The sequence below is a fragment of the Belonocnema kinseyi genome, chromosome 9, assembly GCF_010883055.1.
Source record: "Belonocnema kinseyi isolate 2016_QV_RU_SX_M_011 chromosome 9, B_treatae_v1, whole genome shotgun sequence".
Taxonomy (NCBI): domain Eukaryota; kingdom Metazoa; phylum Arthropoda; class Insecta; order Hymenoptera; family Cynipidae; genus Belonocnema; species Belonocnema kinseyi.
This window is the reverse complement of record NC_046665.1, coordinates 49822226-49840480: the sequence shown is the minus strand read 5'-3', so window position 1 is coordinate 49840480 and position 18255 is coordinate 49822226. Positions and strand designations below refer to the sequence as shown.

At 25.2% G+C, this 18255-nt stretch overlaps 1 protein-coding gene across 2 annotated transcripts in view; it reads right to left on the bottom strand.

The window, feature by feature from the left end:
* The window catches only part of LOC117180332 (bestrophin-4-like), a 59502-nt gene that overhangs the window by 21916 nt on the left and 19331 nt on the right, over nt 1-18255 (bottom strand). The window contains exon 2 of one of the 2 annotated variants that reach the window (XM_033372773.1): nt 1084-1435. In XM_033372773.1, the coding sequence (XP_033228664.1) occupies nt 1084-1262 (179 nt within the window). In that variant the 5' untranslated portion in view covers nt 1263-1435. Of the gene's footprint in view, nt 1-1083; nt 1436-18255 lie in introns of those variants that run through there. The other variant, XM_033372774.1, reaches the window with a different exon arrangement.

Genomic DNA, 18255 nt, shown 5'->3' with positions numbered 1-18255 from the left:
TTCTTCATGCCCAAAACTGAATGCACGATATTGCCCACACGTTCCAATGATATGCCTACAGCATTAGCTACCTCTCTCAATTTCACTTTGGGATCATTGAACGTCATATCATGGTTTTTGTCGACATTTTCTGGTGTAGTGACCTCTTTTGGGCGCCCAGATCGTTCAGCATCAACTGTGCTCGTACGGCCATAACGAAACTCGGTAAACCACTTATGAATCGTTCCAATCGACGGTGCAGAGTCCGGGTAATACTTATCCAGCTTGGCCTTGGTCTCGGATACCGTTTTCTTGCGAAAATAGTAAGTGTTTGATCAAAACTCGAAACCCAGATTTTTCCATATTAAAAAAAACTCGGAGGTTAGTCGCTTCTCAGTGCTGTAACTTGTAAATGCGTAAACATAAGTGGCTGAAGTTTTGACAGGCGTCATTTGACGGATCAAGCTCGACGAAAATGGTTCACATTATTGAATACTAATGCCATCTCTTAGAATTTGCAGGTACTTATCAGACTGCCTAGTATAAGACCTTCTTTGATTCATCTTAAAATCTAAAAAGATAGTACTTCTAAAAATGGAAAATGTCATGTTTGTTGCTGAGTAAAAAATTATTCAAATTTTTTTATCAATATTTCAAGCTGAAAAATCTTTTATTTAAACAAAAAACGTCAAATTTCAATTAATAGAGTAAGCTAAAAATTAATTTATTCACAGAATCATTTCTCCTCACTATGGGACGCTGGAACAAGATTATAAGCGTTACCTAAGAAATTTTTTTAAATTAATTTTTTCTGAAAAAGATTAATAAAACAAAATGTTTAATTCATAGCTCCATCTAGTCTCTAAATGATAATACAGATTCCTTCTTAATAAATGCTAAAAATTTAATTCTTATTTCAAATGAAATTTGGTTATTGCAAACAATTTTTTGTTGAAAAAAAAACAAATATTTTGTTGCTGCTAAAGCTATCAAAAGTTTGGTTGCCCCGAAACTTGACATTTTTTAAAATTAAGAAAAATTTGGAGAAATTTAATTTCTTTATGACTATTTATTGTTAGAAAGGTATGGAATTTGTAAAAACACCTTCTCTGTGACGCATTCAAGACGTGTCGATAAATAGCAGAAACTGCAGCGAAGAGAACTAGGAAGAGAAGAAGTTCCCTGTAAATAAGCTTATACAAGGAACCTCGCCACATAAACAGCAGCCTGGTGAAACCTCCACTAGTCGAACTAGCGACTTCATATTGGTATGACACCGTCATTTTTTTTCTAATCACAGCCTTCCTGTTGAATGATAACTCCCGAGTGCCTTCTCAACACCTGAACATCTTTAGGGAACTTTATTACGCTCCATCTTTTCACATGCACTCGATTTTGAAGCAGTTCGTTCCACCACTGCCCCATAAAATTTGTAAACGGATCCAACGCTTTTCATCTACAAAAAAAAATTGTCGTTAAAATAACCGAACTTTACAAGGAATAATAACATAAAAAATTTTTGGTTGAAAACAATTTTGCTTAAGCAAAAATGTTGCTTCTTTCAAAAAACCTTTTGTTAATTCACTAAATGTTTTGTTAAACCAATAAAATCTTGGGTTTGGTTTCATTTTTTTTATGGAAACACAACCAAATTTTGTTACTTCTAGCCACTATGTTATTCTGCTTTCCGAAATAAAATTTCTTTTTGGCAGACTTCTCTGTCCAAAATCCTCTCGAAATAGAGGACATAGGGTGATTTTTTTACGAATTTTCTAATTCAAAAAGACGATATTTGAAGATTAAAGTTGAATTATCGACCTTAAAAAGTGAAATTTAAATAATAGAAGATCCTTTTCAACCAAGAAAAATTATTTTCAACCAACGAGTTGAATTTCATAAAAAACTGCTTCAGTCAGCCTATTTCATTGACGCCAAAACGATGAATTTTTATCGGAACAAAGTGGCGTTTCTAACATAAATTTTTATTTGTTTAACCAAACAGACGAATTTTCCACCAAAACAGTTGATTATTCGACCAAAATGACGACTCATTAACAAAATAGTCGAATTTAAAAAAAAATTAAATTTGCTAACATATTCGCTAATTTTATTACTGTTGAAAATTTAAGAAATTAACAAATTTAACTCTTTTGGTAGAAAATTTTCTAATTTTCAGCAAAAGAATTAAATTCCAATTAAGAAAAGGTAGCGAAAAATGAATTACAATTTCCAGATTTTTAACAAAAGAATTTAATTTGAAAGAAAAATGAATTTTCAACCTTTGAACTTTCAGCAGCTGAATTTTCTAAAGTGAAATTTTCAACCGTTTAATTTTCAATATTTGAATTTTCAAAACTTAAATTTTGATCCAAAAACTATTATTTTGAAAAGAATTAATTTTAACCTGATGAAAATTAAAGAAAATTACGTTTTCAATTGTTAAAGATTGAAAAAATAGAATTTAACTGTTTTGGTAGACAATTTTCGAATTTTCATCAAAAGAGTTTCATTGAAAAATGAAAAGAATTGAAGAAACTTGAATTTTTAACATCTGAATTTTTAATTTGAATTTCCAACCAAAACGACGAATTTTTAACAAATAGTTGAATTTTCAACAAGATTTTAAAATTTGAAACTATGAAAATTGAAATTTCAATTTTCCTTATTTTTCAAGAATTGCATTTTCAACAGTTTAAAATTTTTCACTTTAGAGTTAACTCTTTTGGTAGAAAATTTTATAATTTTCAAGAAAAGAATTTAAGTTAAAAAAAATAAGTTAAAGAAAATTGAATATTCAACATTTAAACTATAAATTTTTAAATTTTCAACATATAAATTCAACTAGAAACGATTAATTTCTAACAACTGCTTAAATTTTCAACAAGATGATAAAATTTTTAACTGTTGAAAATTTAATTTTCAACAGTTGATTTTTCACTTTTCTTCAATTTTCAAGATTTTAATTTTTAACCGTTAATAAACGAAAAAATTGAAAATTCAACTATTTTGCTTAACAATTTTCAATAGAAAAGTTACATTTTTAACTATTAAAAATGGCAGAAAATTGAATTTGCAATGGTTGAATAAGTATTCAACTGTTAAAAATTGAACTTTTATTATTTTGGTAGACAATTTTCCAATTATTTAAAAGAGAAGCTAATTTTCAAACAAATTGATTTAAAGAAAATTGAATTTTTAATGGTTGAATTGTATCAGCTGAATTTTTTTATAAAAATTTTCAACCGTTTAATTTTCAACAGTTAAGTTTTAAATATTTGGATTTTTAATAATTCAATTTTCTACCGAAAGTAAATAATTTTCAACAAATAGTTGAATTTTTAACAAGACGATGAAATTATTAACTGTGGAAAATTGAATTTTTAACAGTTGAATTTTCACTTTTCTTCAATTATCAAGAATTGAATTTTCAACAGTTAAAAATGGAAAAAAAATAAAAATCCAACTATTTTAGTGAATATTTTCGAATTTTTAGCAAAAGAGTTGAATTTTCAACTAAGCTAAATAAAATAAAATTTTCAAATTGTTGAATTTTCAGCAGTTAAATTGTTAACCAAAAACTCTGCATTTTTGACAAATATTTGAATTTTCAACAAGGTGACGAAATTTTCAACTGCTGATAATTAAAGAAAATTTTATTTTCAACAGTTGAGAATTTAAAAAAAAATTGAAAGTTTTATTATTTTGGTACACAATTTTCCGATTTAAAAAAAGTTAATTTCTAAACAAAATAAATGTAAGAAAATTGAATTTTCAACAGTTTGACTGTAAAGAGTTGAATGTTTTTAAATTAAATTTTTAACAGTTTAATTTTCGAAAGTGTAATTTTTAATATTTAAGTATTTTTAACAAATAGTTGAATTTGCAAAAAGATAATTAAATTTTCAATTTTTGCAAATTAAAGAAAATTAAATTGTGAACAGTTGAAAATTGAAAATATGGAAAATTTAACTATATGAGAAAAATTTTTTTTCATTTTCAACAAAAAAGTTTAATTTCCAAAAAAAATAGGTTCAAGAAAATTAAATTTTCAACCGTTCAACTTTAAACAGCTGAATTTTTAAAAGTCTGCTTAAGAGATATCCATCTAAATTTGAATAACCGATGTTTAAAAATGCGTGAATTGGGATTTCGCTAGGGGTTTCCCGAATTTAAAACATCTCTCCCTTAATGCAGGGCGTGCCTATATAAGATTGCCCGCTGTATGTCAGCAACAAAATACAGAGGCTTACAAAAAATATAAAAATAATCTACTCCATTATAGCCTAAAGAAAATTTTCCAATTGGTTTCATATTCATCTTTCAGATCTAGAACACACTCTTGGAAAACATACAGTCATTTGCTACTAATGATCATGCATGTTTTAGTTCCTAACTATTTATTGTTACTATAGTTCCAAGGTTTTTCGCGTGCTGCCAAAATACCAAGTATGCACAAAGGACTCACTTAATCTTATAATCAAATCGTCGTTTTCTGATCTACTTCCATATTTTTTTTAACAAAATTATTTTTTAAACGTATACTAAGCCACAGTGCTTTTTAACTTAAAATAACAACATCAATCGCGCGCCATGCGAGCTATTTTTTCTATTTGAAGGGAACAATAATTTTTAATTCAAAACAAATTTTAAATAACTAGTTATTTCTTCAAAGTTTTCAAGCACTTAAATTCGAGCGTTAATTAGATTTTAGGAAAAAATTATCTGTTTGTTTTAGGGTTAAATCAATATAATTTTTCTATGATTCTTGAGAAAATACCAAAAGTTTTTAAAAGTTTTCAGATGCATCAAAAAAGTATTTAAATATTTTCAACCAAAAAAATTTATTTCGCGGAATTTTGCCAAATTAAAAAAGAATTGAGTTAATTGAAATGATATGTCGGACTTTTATAAGTTTTGAAAAACTTTAATAATATTTTGTAAATCTTCAGAAATCTTGATAAGTTATGTATAAATATTTTAAATCTCTTAAAAACTCCTAAAATCCCTAAATATTTTTTAACTAATTCCAATTTTCCTAAAACTAACTTTTAAAATATTTCTAAGTTTTGATTGAAAATTGCCTTTTAAAGTAAAAATCATAAAGAAATACCCAGGAATGTAAGGAAATTCTCTTATTCTCTTTGAAAGCCATCTAAATTCTTTAAAAGTTTTAAAAGTATATTGTGTCTCATTTAAAAATCTGCATTTAGCTTTAGATTGTTTTAAATCTTTTTGAATTTTAAACTATTTTTTGATCTTTTGAAACCTTTTAAACCTTCAAGCTATCTTGTAAATTGATTCGAATTTTTTTTTAACTTAAAAAAAATTCTGCAAAATTAGAAAAGTTTCCTAAGAATCTTCCAGCTTTCTTTTTTTTATAAATTTGGAAATATATTCAAATGTTTTGAAATCCTTTTGAATATTCTCTTACAATTAATTTGCCATATTAAAAATCATTTAGAATTTTCCCAGGAATCTTACAAAAATTCTTTTATTACCTTAAAAAGTTTCATAATTCTTCTAAAACTTCCAAATTTAATTTTAAAATCTTTAAAAGTTTACATTTTTTTCAACTTTTTAAATTTAAAGTTATATTTAAAAAAAATTCTAAATTTCTAAATCCCTTTTGAAGTGATATTAGCACTATATATTGGCATCGATGTGAAGAAAATTAAAAAATGCATTTTTCTCCTTAAAAAATGAAACGATTTAGATGAACAAAATATGTTGTAAAGGTCAGAAAGTCTTTAAAAAAATGTTATTCTGTACAAAAATACAGATTATTTTATTTTTTATTTTTCCCAAACTAATTGAAGTAGGAGGTAATACTAAAGAAAAATTAAGAAAAAATGTTTTCCTTTTTGTTTCGTGAAAATTTCTATTAATTTTTGTCAAAAATGATCTCATTGGTTTTCACAACATATATAAAAAGAAGACCAAAACAATTATTTTTCTCGATAGTAGCCAAATTTTTTAGTTCTAAGTATGTTTCAATTATCTGATAAAAAATAATTATTCAACTTAAAAACCCATAAAACCCACTAGAGAGGTCCGTAAGTTTTGACCCATCCCCCTCCACTATCGTACGTAATTTTTTCCGAGCAATTTTTGTTGTGAATATAGTAGTTTTCCAAAATTTACGTAAAATGATTTAGGGGAAGGTTTTTTTAATCTTACTGTTTTTTTATAAATGAATAAAGAAGTATATATATTCATGAATAATTTAATGCAAAATAAGCACAAAAATAATCACCAACAAAAAACAGATTTCCAAACTACCTCACTTTTCAGGTCATTGGAGACAAAAATAACCAAATGAAAAAAAGGGAGAAAAAGGGAAACAAGTCAACCAAAACCAGCCTCACTTATTTTTATCTCTAATGAGCCAAAAAGTGAGGTAGTTGGGAAATTTTGTTTTTAATGAAGAATCTTTTTAATGCTCAATTGCAAAAAATTAGACACAATAAAATAGATTACTTTTCAATGTTAAATAGAATTTTTTAAATAGAGACACTAAACTCATGATTCGTTCCAATCTGCACGGCTTGCTTATAAATTTTAGGAGTTCTTTTAATTGAGTCCGAATAATTTTATCTCAATTTCTTAAAAAAAAGTCTTTTTATTTAAGTATTTGTAAAAAGAATTTATTTTAATATTAGCAATTTTAGAAATGAATTTTTTTTATTATTTATTTTCCTGTTTAAAGAATGTAATAATCTAAATAGATTGTTTCAAATCAACCACAAATAATAAAGTAGTTCAAATTTTAACTAAGAAGTTGAATTTTCAGCCAAAAAATATAGATTCACAAAAAATATAATGGTTAATATTTTAACAGAAAAAAAACAGAATAATTTTTAACCAAAAAAAAATTTTTATAAAAAAGATGAATTTGCTAACTAAAAAGACGAATTGGCAACAAAGGTTGAATTTGCAATCAAGAAAGATTTTGCTGTCAATAAAGAAAAATCATTTTATCCAAAATTAAGGAGTTTCAAGCAAAGAAGACGAACTTTCTACAGAAAGTTAAATTATTAACCAAATAATTTAATTTTTAAACGAAAAAGATGAATTTTCAACCAGCAGGATCAATTTTCTATTGAAAAAGACGAGTTTTTTAACAAATAACATACATTTGTAACCAAATACTTGAATTTTCAAGCAAAAAGATTAATTTTCTACCAAAATAGAATTTTTCACAAACTACATAAGGTTTAAATCAAATAGTTTTATTTTTAAACTAAAAATGACACAACAGTTGTATTTTCTATCAAATAGTACCATTTTTAAGCCAAAAAACGAATTATCTACTAAACAGTTGAATTTTCAGCGCAAAAATATAATTGTTCAAACTAAAAGTTCATGGTGAAACAAAGAATTAAAATTTTAGGGTAAGAAAATAAATGTTTAACAAACAAAAAAATGAATTTTTAACTAAATATATCAATTTCTGACCGAATATTTAAAGTTTCAATCAGCAATATTAATTTTCTAATAAAAAACACAAATGTTTCACGAATTACATAAATTTTCAACCAAATAGTTGAATTTAAGAAAATGACAAAACTGATAACTTTTCTACCAAATTAGACAATTCTCAAGTTAAAAAATGAAGATAAATTTGTGCCAAACCAGTTGATTTATAGAAGTAAAAAAATCAATTTTCGACCAAAAATGCAATATATAATTTTGTTGCAAAAACGAATTTTCAACACACAGAAAATTTTTTTTACTAAATAGGTGAATTTTCTACCAAATATATTAAATTTCTACAAAATTGTTGAATTTTCCAGTCAACAAGACGATTTTCCTACTTAACAGTTGAACGTTCACCCCAAAAATCAATTTTCCATCAAACATCTGATTTTTAACCACATTGTTAAATTTCCAGTTAGAAAATTTTAATTTTACAAAAAAAGGAATTTTCAACAAACTAGTTGAAATTTCAACCTACAATGATGAATTTTTAAATAAAAATGTATTATTAAATATTTCAAATAAAAAATATTTTTATTTTAAATAAAAAATAGAGTAATTTTTATCTAGACATTTTAATTTTTTACCAAAGAAAACAAATAAGTTATGTATCAACCCAACAGTTATATTTTCAACCGAAATGATAAATTATCTACCAAAAAGTTGCATCATTAAGCAAAAAGATAAAATTTTGAAAAAAATTAATAACATTTCAAACTATTAGTTGAACTTGCATCTATGAAAGATCAGTTTTCAATCTAAACTGGTATACTAAAAGTTTTAAAAAATAACAACTTTATTTATGAATGAAGGAAAGCTAAAAACTTCAAGGTCTGTCCCCTAATTGAAATTTCGCGTTCTAAATTAAGCGATCAAGACAGGCTGGCGAGGGATTCCCTCGTATTTCTATTTTACGAACCTATCATCACAATGGTTTGCGTGTCTCAAAACCCAATGAAACGATTGGTCAAAGATGAATGTTTAACGATGAAAGATGACTTTTCCACGATAAAATATGAATGTTCAATCTAAAAGGATAAATTTTCAACAAAATAGTTGAATTCTCAATAAAATAATTAAACTTGAAACAAAATATTTGAATTTTCTACCCAATAGCCGAATTTTTAAGTTACTAAGATGAATTTTCAACCAAGATGATTAATTTTCTGTCAAAAAATGATTTTTGAATAGCGTACATAAATTTTAAACTAAATAATTACATTTTCAACTAAAAAAAAGAAATTTACAACCAAAAAAGGAATAGTTAAATTAACAGTTAAAAAATGCTAATTTTCAACGGAAAAAAAGAATGATCAACCAGTTGAATTCGACAAAAAAAGAAGCATTTAAAAAAATATTAATTTTCTACCTAAATAGGCATATCTCAAATGAAATATTCAAGTTCTTAACCTAAAAAAACAAATGTTTTATAAAACAGTTGATTTTGAAATCGGAAGAGGAAAATGTTTAGGAAGAAAGTTAATTGTAAACAAAAAATCTGCCTGCTACGTGGGCACATTCTCATCGCGCGCAAACACATTAAAATTTAGACTCAAAACATCCAATTCTAAGCTGCGCTGAAACATGTATCATTTTAATAAATTTATATTATTACAATTCATAATATGCATAAAAATTGAAACACACTAATACTTATTTCCTTGTTTTTATATTTTTTTTACATTTTTAATCTTGTTTTTACAATTAAAGAAAAACTATTGTACATCTGCATATGGTCTAATACAGGAACCTATATAAGGTCCTATATAGGATCCTTTGTCCTCTTTCGTCTTTTCTGTGCTTTTTCCAAAAAGTTAATTTTTTAATTTTTAATCTTATGTTTTACGATTAAAAGAAAATCTACTCGTCCTATCGAAAAATAATTAATAATAAATTTATAGATCTTTTCAGGCAAACAACTTTTGTCTGGTAATTTAAGATCATACCATGTGTCGTTTTTTCAAACAAATTTAATATTTTTATTTAGAATGTTATTTTTTACGACTAAAGAAAAAACTAACTGTCCTATTAAAAATTATAGCTCTTTTTTGGATAAAAAAGTTTTGTCTCATTTTTTTTCGTAGCTTATATCGAAAAGTGATTCATTCTTAATTTGTAGTTCTTTCCAGGGCGCGCAATCTGAGCTTTTTCATTTTTTTCGTATCTTGCATAGTTTGACCAAAAAATGTAATTTTTGGATTTTTCATTATTTTTAGTACGATCAAATTTGAAGTGTTCAACTTCTCGACTAAATTAAAAAAGTTGTTATCATAGTCATGTAGAAATTTCAAAAAGCAAAGTTTTTCTTCTCTTCACTTTTTTTCATATCATGCGTTGTTTGGTTTAAAATGTTCATTTTAGTTTGTTTTTTTGGATTTTAAAAATGCTCTAACTCTGATAATTTTCTTTTTATAAAAAAAGTCAGAAGAATAAATTGTTTAAGTTTTGAAGTACTATGAACAACCGTGCATAGAATTTTTACATCTTGAAAAAATGTAGTTTCAAACATTTTTTGTACGATCAAATTTTGAATTTTCAACTTTCTGACCAAAGTGAAAAAGTTGTTATCATAATCTTGTAGGGCATTCAAAAAGCAACGTTTTTCTTCTCTAGACTTTTTTCGTATCATGCGTTGTTTGGCTTAAATTGCTCATTTTAGTTTGTTTTTCTGGATTTTGAAAATGCTATAACTCTAGTAATTTTTGATTTTTAAAAAAAAAAGTTATTAGGATAAATTGTTAAATTTTTTGAATTCTCAAAATGTGCCCACTTTTTAAATTTTTATCCAAAATGGCTGGCTAACGAACTTGATCTTTAATTTAGGACACTCAACGAGTGTACCAAAGGGCAATCTAATAGATTAATTTTTTAAAAAGTTATCGTGTTCACAGACAGACAGACAGACATACATACAGCCATACAGACATACAGACAGACGCATTCGTAAAAACCTGTTTTTCGGATTCAGGGGGTCTCAAAACGTGGATGAGAAAGTAAAAAGTTCATTTTCAACCAAATACTTGATTTTAAAGTTTGAAAGATATATTTTCAACAATAAATAGAGTCGCTATATTTACAGTTTGGAAAACTAATTTTAAACAACGAAAATAAATTTTTCATTAAAAGAAGAATTTTCAATCAAATAGATGAATAATCTAGCAAATAGTAAAATTTTCAACTAAAAAAAAAGAAGCTTATAACCAAAAATGAAACAGTTAAATTAAGAGTAAAAAATAATCTTCAAATAAACAAAAAAAAAGTGATCAAGCAATTGATTATAATAAAAAGGCGCATTTTTAACAAAATAGCTGAATCCACAACCAAATACATAGATAAATTATAAAAAAAAAAGATTAACTTTCTACCCAAATCAGCGAATTTTGAATTATACAGTCAAGTTTTTAGTCTCAAGAAACGAATGCTTTAAATAGACAGTTGAGTTTTAAACCGGGGGAAAAATTTTTTAAGAAGAACTTAATATTCAATCAAAAAGGCTTCATTTTTAAACCCACTAGTTAAGTTTTTAACTATGACAGATAAATTTTCAACCACAAATAAAATCCCTTAATTTACAGTTTGAAAAACTAATTTCAAATAAATAAAAATTACTATTTTTCAACCAAAAAGAATAATTTTCAATACAAAGACGAATTTTCAACAAAATAAAATAATAATAAAGTAACTACATTTTCAGTAAAAGAAATAATTTTGAACACAAAAAAAAATTCTAAAAAATATTTCAATTTTCCAAAATATACTTCAAGATTCGACATAATTTTCAATTAAAATAGTAGAGAAAGAAGTTTTTTTTTAGATATTTGCTTAATTATAACGAAATAGAATCTTTTTAGCCTTTCAAAAATATTATCAACCATTTTGAGTCAAAAAATCTATATATTTTTTATCCCTTATAAAAATTTGAGTGAGCCGATTGTATAGTTTTTGTAAGAAGATAAAAATCATTTCTAGAGACCTCATTAATTAAAAATAAATTTAGAAAGTCTTGCCAATTATTATAGGTAGAAAGTTCTCACTACTAAAAATTTTTTTACGTTTAAAATGCTTCTTACTAAAAAATTAATAACACCTTTACAAATAAAAGATTCAGGGTTTTACATTTAGTTGCACATGAATTTTATATTTTCAACATTAAAAATCTTCCAAATCACAAAAATAAATAAGATCATTTATAGAGCTTATAAAATCTAATTTGAAAACATGATTTTCTCCTAGATAGAAAATAAAAATTGATAAAAATGTAGTTTTTGTATACTATTTCAATTATACAAGCAGATTTGAGTTTAAAAAAAATTTTAAATTCTGCAATTAATAAATATTGAATCTCCTTATAGAAGTTTTACTTGTACATGTTTCTGTTAAGAACAGAAATATGTATAGGAATAAATATTTTTTAATTGTTTAAATGCATCATTTATCATTCGTTTTGAAAAATTAAAAAACGTTTATTCATTAACCTGAATTTCCCAGAAGCTATATAAAATTAAAATAAATTAACAAACCTTGTTATTTTAAGAAAATTGTTATATTATTTTCAGATTTTTAAATTAAGTTAGTAGAGAAAAACAGTGCTTTTTCAGGTATCAACTTAAAACTTAAAATAAAAATCTCTTTGGCCTCTAAAAATTATTAACAAAAGTTATTAAGCTGAAACTTTTTGGTTTTTAAAAACCTATAAAAAAGAAGCCTCATTTACTAAGAAGAATAAGAATGTTTAATTTTTCACATCAAAAATATTTACGTAAATAACATCTTGGTATAGTGTATAAACTGTATAGGTTACTTTAAATATAAAAAAATCAAGTTGCCTAATTTTGAATACAAAATAAAATTTTCCAATAAAAATTTCTTTTTTAAGTTTATTTATTCGTTTTCTTTTAAGGTTATATAAATATATATTTTTCCTAATAGTCTTGCCAAAGTTAAAAAATTTTTTTAAGATTTCAGATACGTCAAAAAAGTATAATATTTTTATTTTTCAGGATTTGAAAAAATGTTGAGAATAACTCGAGCCAGCTAAAAAGATATTTAGGACTTTGAGAAGATATCTTTTGAACTTATTTGAACTATATATACCTAAATAGTCGAAAATTTTTTTAAAAATAAAAAAAATGTCCGTAAATCTTCTAGATATTTTCGACATTTTTATAAATCTTTTTAAATTCTTTGAAACCTTTTTAAATTTTCTTTAAAATTAAATTTGCAAAACAAAATGCCATTACAAATTTTCCAGGAATCTCAAGAAAGGTTTTTCAGTTTCATAAAGTCTTTCAAACTTCTTAAAAAAATTTGAAATTTTTTTCAAAATCTTCAAACAAATTTTCTCAAAATTTTGAAAAACAAAATTACCTCCAAATATTCCAGATTCTGTTATGCCAATGATGAAAATTTTTTATAACCTTTAAAATTTTTTTTAGATATTCTCTTTATTTTTTATTATTTAAATTTATATTTTATTATATTTATTTGATAAAACTTCATTATTTTGTTAGCTGACATATTTTGCTTTAAAATTATCCACATTCTTTTTCGAAATTTCATGAAATAATTAAAAATGTTTTGAAATCTTTGTCATTTTTCTCTTAAATCATATTTTAAAAATAAAAAATCGGTTTAAATTTTCCTAGGAGTTTTAAGAAATTTTTTTATTATCGTGAAGCCTTTCAAAATCCTGAAGAAGCTGGAAATTTTTTATTACCAAATATTCAAAAATGTACGTTTGTTCTAACTTCTTTTAAATGTTTTGAAAGTTTAAATTAATTTTAAATCATTTTAAAACTTCTAAATGTCTCTTCAAGTTGATCAAGATTTTTATAAAACTTTCCAATCTTGCCAATTGAACATTTTTTATTTAAAATCGTCCATTTTCTTTTTCGAAATTTTAGGAAATGATTTTTCATGTTTGAAATCTTTGTCAACTTCCTCTAAGGATATCATTTTTTAAATACTTTACATTTTCCCAGGAATTTTAAGAAATATTGTCATTCTCTTGAAACATTTTTTAATTCTTAAAACGCTTCTTTTTTAGTAATTTTCCCAAATCTACACATTACATTTTTTATATCAAAGTTTACAGATTTTTTTTATTGGCAAAAAAAAGGAAGTATTCATCCAATCATGGCGAGGGTTTCCCGGTCACAATAGATTTAAATTGTTTCGAGTATGCGCCATGTTTTTTTCATAATTGGATATATTGCAAAATTGGCGGTTTAGTTGCATCATTTTGATTCGTGTCATAATATTAATTTTGGAAGGAAATTAATAGAAGCAGAAGGTTAACAGGTTTCTGTTCTTCCTTGAAGTAATTTCCAATGCTGTAATTTGCTAAAAGTAGCGTAAGGACCAAAGTAAAAGTAAACTAATCTTGAAACCTAGACCTAGATTGATAAATATCAGCATAGAGTTCAAAGTCATTAATCTCTCGTCTAAAACGTATGCTACTGAAAGCTCTTAGGGTGGCTCGTAATACTTCAGGTCAGGTGAGACTGACAAAATGTCTGAGAAATAACGCTTTGAAAGTAACAAAACATTTTGCACTTTATTCGCTCATAAAGCATTCAATTTTTAATAGCTATCCAAAAAACCAAAATCACAAATAAACCATACATTAGTTAATACTAAACTCACGGTTGCAATCCAGTGTCGAGGGTTTCCAATTGTAATACATAATATTGCGCAATATACGCGAGTGAGTACCCGCGCACTGCGTCTTTCCGTTATGCTAATAGTGTTTTGGCGCCTTGGGTGAATACTGAATAGTCTCTTGGGTGAATACTTTTAGGATATTATAAAAGATTCCAGGGTATTTTTAAAGGATCGACCGGATTTAATAAGATTTCCGAAGATTTAAATGATTTAAAGTATTTCAGAAGCTCTCAAGATAGTTAAATGAATTTTTCAGAATTTCAGGAAATATATTAAGATTTCATATAATTACATGGTTTTCAAGGGATTTCATTGGATTTCAACGGATTGTAAAGACTTAATGTCATTTTATAATATTTGAAATGGTACAAAAAGGAATTTCATAAAATTGAAGAAACTTTAATAGGATTTCCAAGAATTGAAGTTTTTCATTTTTTTTAGGACCACGTATTTTTAATTAATATTAAAAGTCATAAATTCGTGATGACTGATTATAGCACTGATTAAGTTCAAATGTATTGCCCCATAAAAATTACATACATAATTCGCCCCTTGTTCGTCAAAATTAAACAACTTTGGTGGAAAATTGATATATTTTATTAAAAATTCGTCTTTTTGGTAGAACATTAAACTTCTTAGTGGAAAATCCATCTTTTTGGTTGAGAATTTAATCATTTGGTTGAAAATGAATCTTTGTTTGTTGAAAATTTAACTTTTTTGTTACAAAATCGTTTTTTGTTTTATTTAAAAATTAAATTTCTCATTTGAAAATGTAATTACTTCAGTCTTGGTTCAAAATTTACACTTTATGAGATAAAAATTCATCTACATAGTAGAAAATTTATGTATTAAGGCGAAAATTCGTCTTCTGGGTTCGACTTCTTCGCCTAAAAATTTAACTGTTTGGTTAAAAGTTTAAATAATTTGCTTAAAAATTGCCTTTTTATATAAAAATAAATTAACTTTTTCTCATGAAAATTCATCTGTTTGGTAGAAATGCTTAGAAATTTAAAGTATTTCATATTTTTTTAAATTTCAAACGCATTCAATTAGAAATAATTAATTATTGTCTCTAAATTTTTTTAACTTATGATATTAAAAAATTTGTCTAATAAAGAATTTTAAAATTTTTTATATTCTTCTTTTTCAAAAATAAAGGTCTAGGGACGTTATTCATTCAAAATCAATTTTGAGGAAAGTGGAATTCCATTACGATTCTCTTCCAGAAATATATTAAACCCATGGAGTTTGTATTTCAAGAAGCTCTTGGGCTATATTTACCAAAATCTTATGCACGTTGGCTCAATTTCCTGTATTATTTATAAGTCGGTCGAAAAATTGCAGTCGACTTCCTCAAATCGATGGGTCTATTGTAAAAATACTATTATCGGATATCAAAGGCGCAAAATTTCGCATAAGGATATTTAATCGCCTTGAGGGCGGAAGTAAAAATTCTTGGAAGAAAATTTGGTTTAAAGAGAGAAAAGATCTCAGTTGCTTTTAAAAATAACTTAAGTTGATAATTTTTTTTTAATTCGATATTAAAATCTGTAATATATTTAATTATAATATATTAGTAACTATCAGTAAAAGCACGCACGAGGAACGCGCGTTCTGTCCTTAGGATTTTTATTTTCTAACATTAAAAATTTTTTAAATTCAAAAATCTATTATGTATTATATTAAACGATTCTCAATTAAAAACATATCAAATTAAACAAAATTTTAGATTGAATTACTGGAAATATAAAGTTTTAATTTTAAAGTACAAAATTAATAAATTTAATTTTCAATTGATTCTAGAAATTAAATGATTTTAGACTAAAATTTCGAAAATAAGACAATTTAAAAGCATTCAAAATTTAATAATTAAAAATTTCAGATTGAAAAAAAAATTGATTTTTAATGAAGAAAAATTAATCCTCAACAAAATAGTTAAATTTTCAGCTAAAAATGGTGACTTTTCAAATAAAAATGAAACAGTTGAAGTTTGGTTTAAAAAACACATTTTTAACAACGAAAAAAGAACTTTTAACTAAAACATACGAACTCTTCAAAAAAAAAATTGAATTTTCTACCAAATAATTCAATTTTCAACTTATAATGAAAGAAGAATTCAACCAAAAATATAATGAATATATTTTCAAATGAAAAAATAATTTTTAAACAAAGAAAAATAAGTTTCCAACAGAATAGTTATTGCTGTTTATAACTATTTGCTCTTAGAGTAATGCTAATAGAAAGTCGCGTTTCTTCTCAATTTTTTAACTTTTCACTCAGAGTAAGGTAGGAATTGATGCAATTCAACAAACATAATTGAATACACAATTATTTATTATTTTTAATTTCATTTCATATATTTATGTATCTAACAGTCTTACGACCAATTACAGGATAAAATTTACTTTCACTTAGAATAATGCTAGAAACTTGCGGTTTTCTCATAAATTCTTAACTTTTTGTCAACTTTTTACTTAGAATGAGGTTATAATTAATGTAAGTTAATAAGGCAAGAGTTTAAAGATTCTGGATATTTTTATCTGAAATAAAAACGTAAAAATGATTCATTTACCTCTCAATTTACACTAGATAACTTTTTTCCCCCCAAAGAATCGGGAGGGGGCTGATAGTGAAGAGTGTACAATTTACTTAATTTTGTTTCAGGCGCAGCAATATACTTCGTATTATAATTACAAGCAAAGCACTATTAAAAAAAAAAGATTCTTAGTGCTTTATATTTATTATTTATTCATACCTAAAAAATGAAAAAAGCTAAAAATGTCTAAAAACCACCACTTTCTAGCAGGTCTCTAAGGCAAGATATTTATAAACAATACTAAATTGTTTAAATAATGATTTTTGCTAACTTGCATTGATTGTTAATTCACTCATTGAAAAGTCTACAAGAAATTTAAAAGTTAAAAAAACGCAACTATCTAACATTAAAGAAAGTTATAGATAATCATTTGTTTAAACCATTATTCTTGCTAAATTTAATTAATTGTGAACTCATTTTAATCGAAAAGTCAACATATGAAAGAAGATTATTAAGAGTAATAATAAATCTTTTAAACTATTCTTTTTATTAACTGTTTATTAATTATTACCTGACTCTAATTAAAAAGTGGACAAAGAAGATAAACTTTTAGAAGAATATTATTATAAATAAAAATAAAAAGTTTAAACAATTATTTCCGTTAAATTTAATTGATTATTGTCTCGCTCTAATTAAAAAGTGGAAAAATCTTTTGAGAAAAAACGGCTATAAGCGATAATAATTTGTTTTAAAAAATTAGGGAAACTCCTAAATATCAGTAGAAAGTAATCTTAGATGTATTAGAAATAATTCGTATTACAAGAACCGCAAAAAAATCATAATTATCGTCGAAACTTCGCAAAGCCCAATTTTTCTATTATGGGGTTTTTTGGGTCCAAATGAAATAGGCTTATAGAGATAATATTTCAAACTCAATTTTTTCAATTCTGTGGCTAATTGCAAACAGAAATATTTAGTTTTTACTTAATTCACCTAATATTGACGATTCTGAATTAAATTTATAAAGAGGTATTTTTTCCTTATAGAAAATACTTGTAAAATTTCATGTAGTTTACGAAATCTCTAAATATCTTTTAAAAACGCATTTATTTTTGTATGCATTTGAACAAATTCGGGGATAATTCACAAGAAAATTCGAGAACAGAAATTTTTTATTCAATTTTGGACCAACCGACTAAGTATTCTTTAAAAAATATTTCATAGAGTAATGGTATTCTATGTAAAGCTATAAATCAGAGATTCGACGTTTGCTTTCATTTTTATCAAATGCAAGGTCAGAGACGAGAACACAAAATCTCAGATCCTTTTATTTCTTTCAAACATTTTTTTGTATTCACATTGATTAATTTTATGACTTTGTTTCATATTTGTTTATAAAAATCGAATAACTCTTAATAATATTATCATATTTGAAAAATTATGGTTAGATTTTAAAAATTCGAAAATAAACTCCGTGCAAAGGGGTATACTTGGGATCTGACGTACGAGGGTAGTTCAATAAGTCCTTAGAATGACCAACAGATGGCGCGCGAATCGCTCCAAATCATCTGTTTTCAGTCAGCACCACTCCCGACTAGATA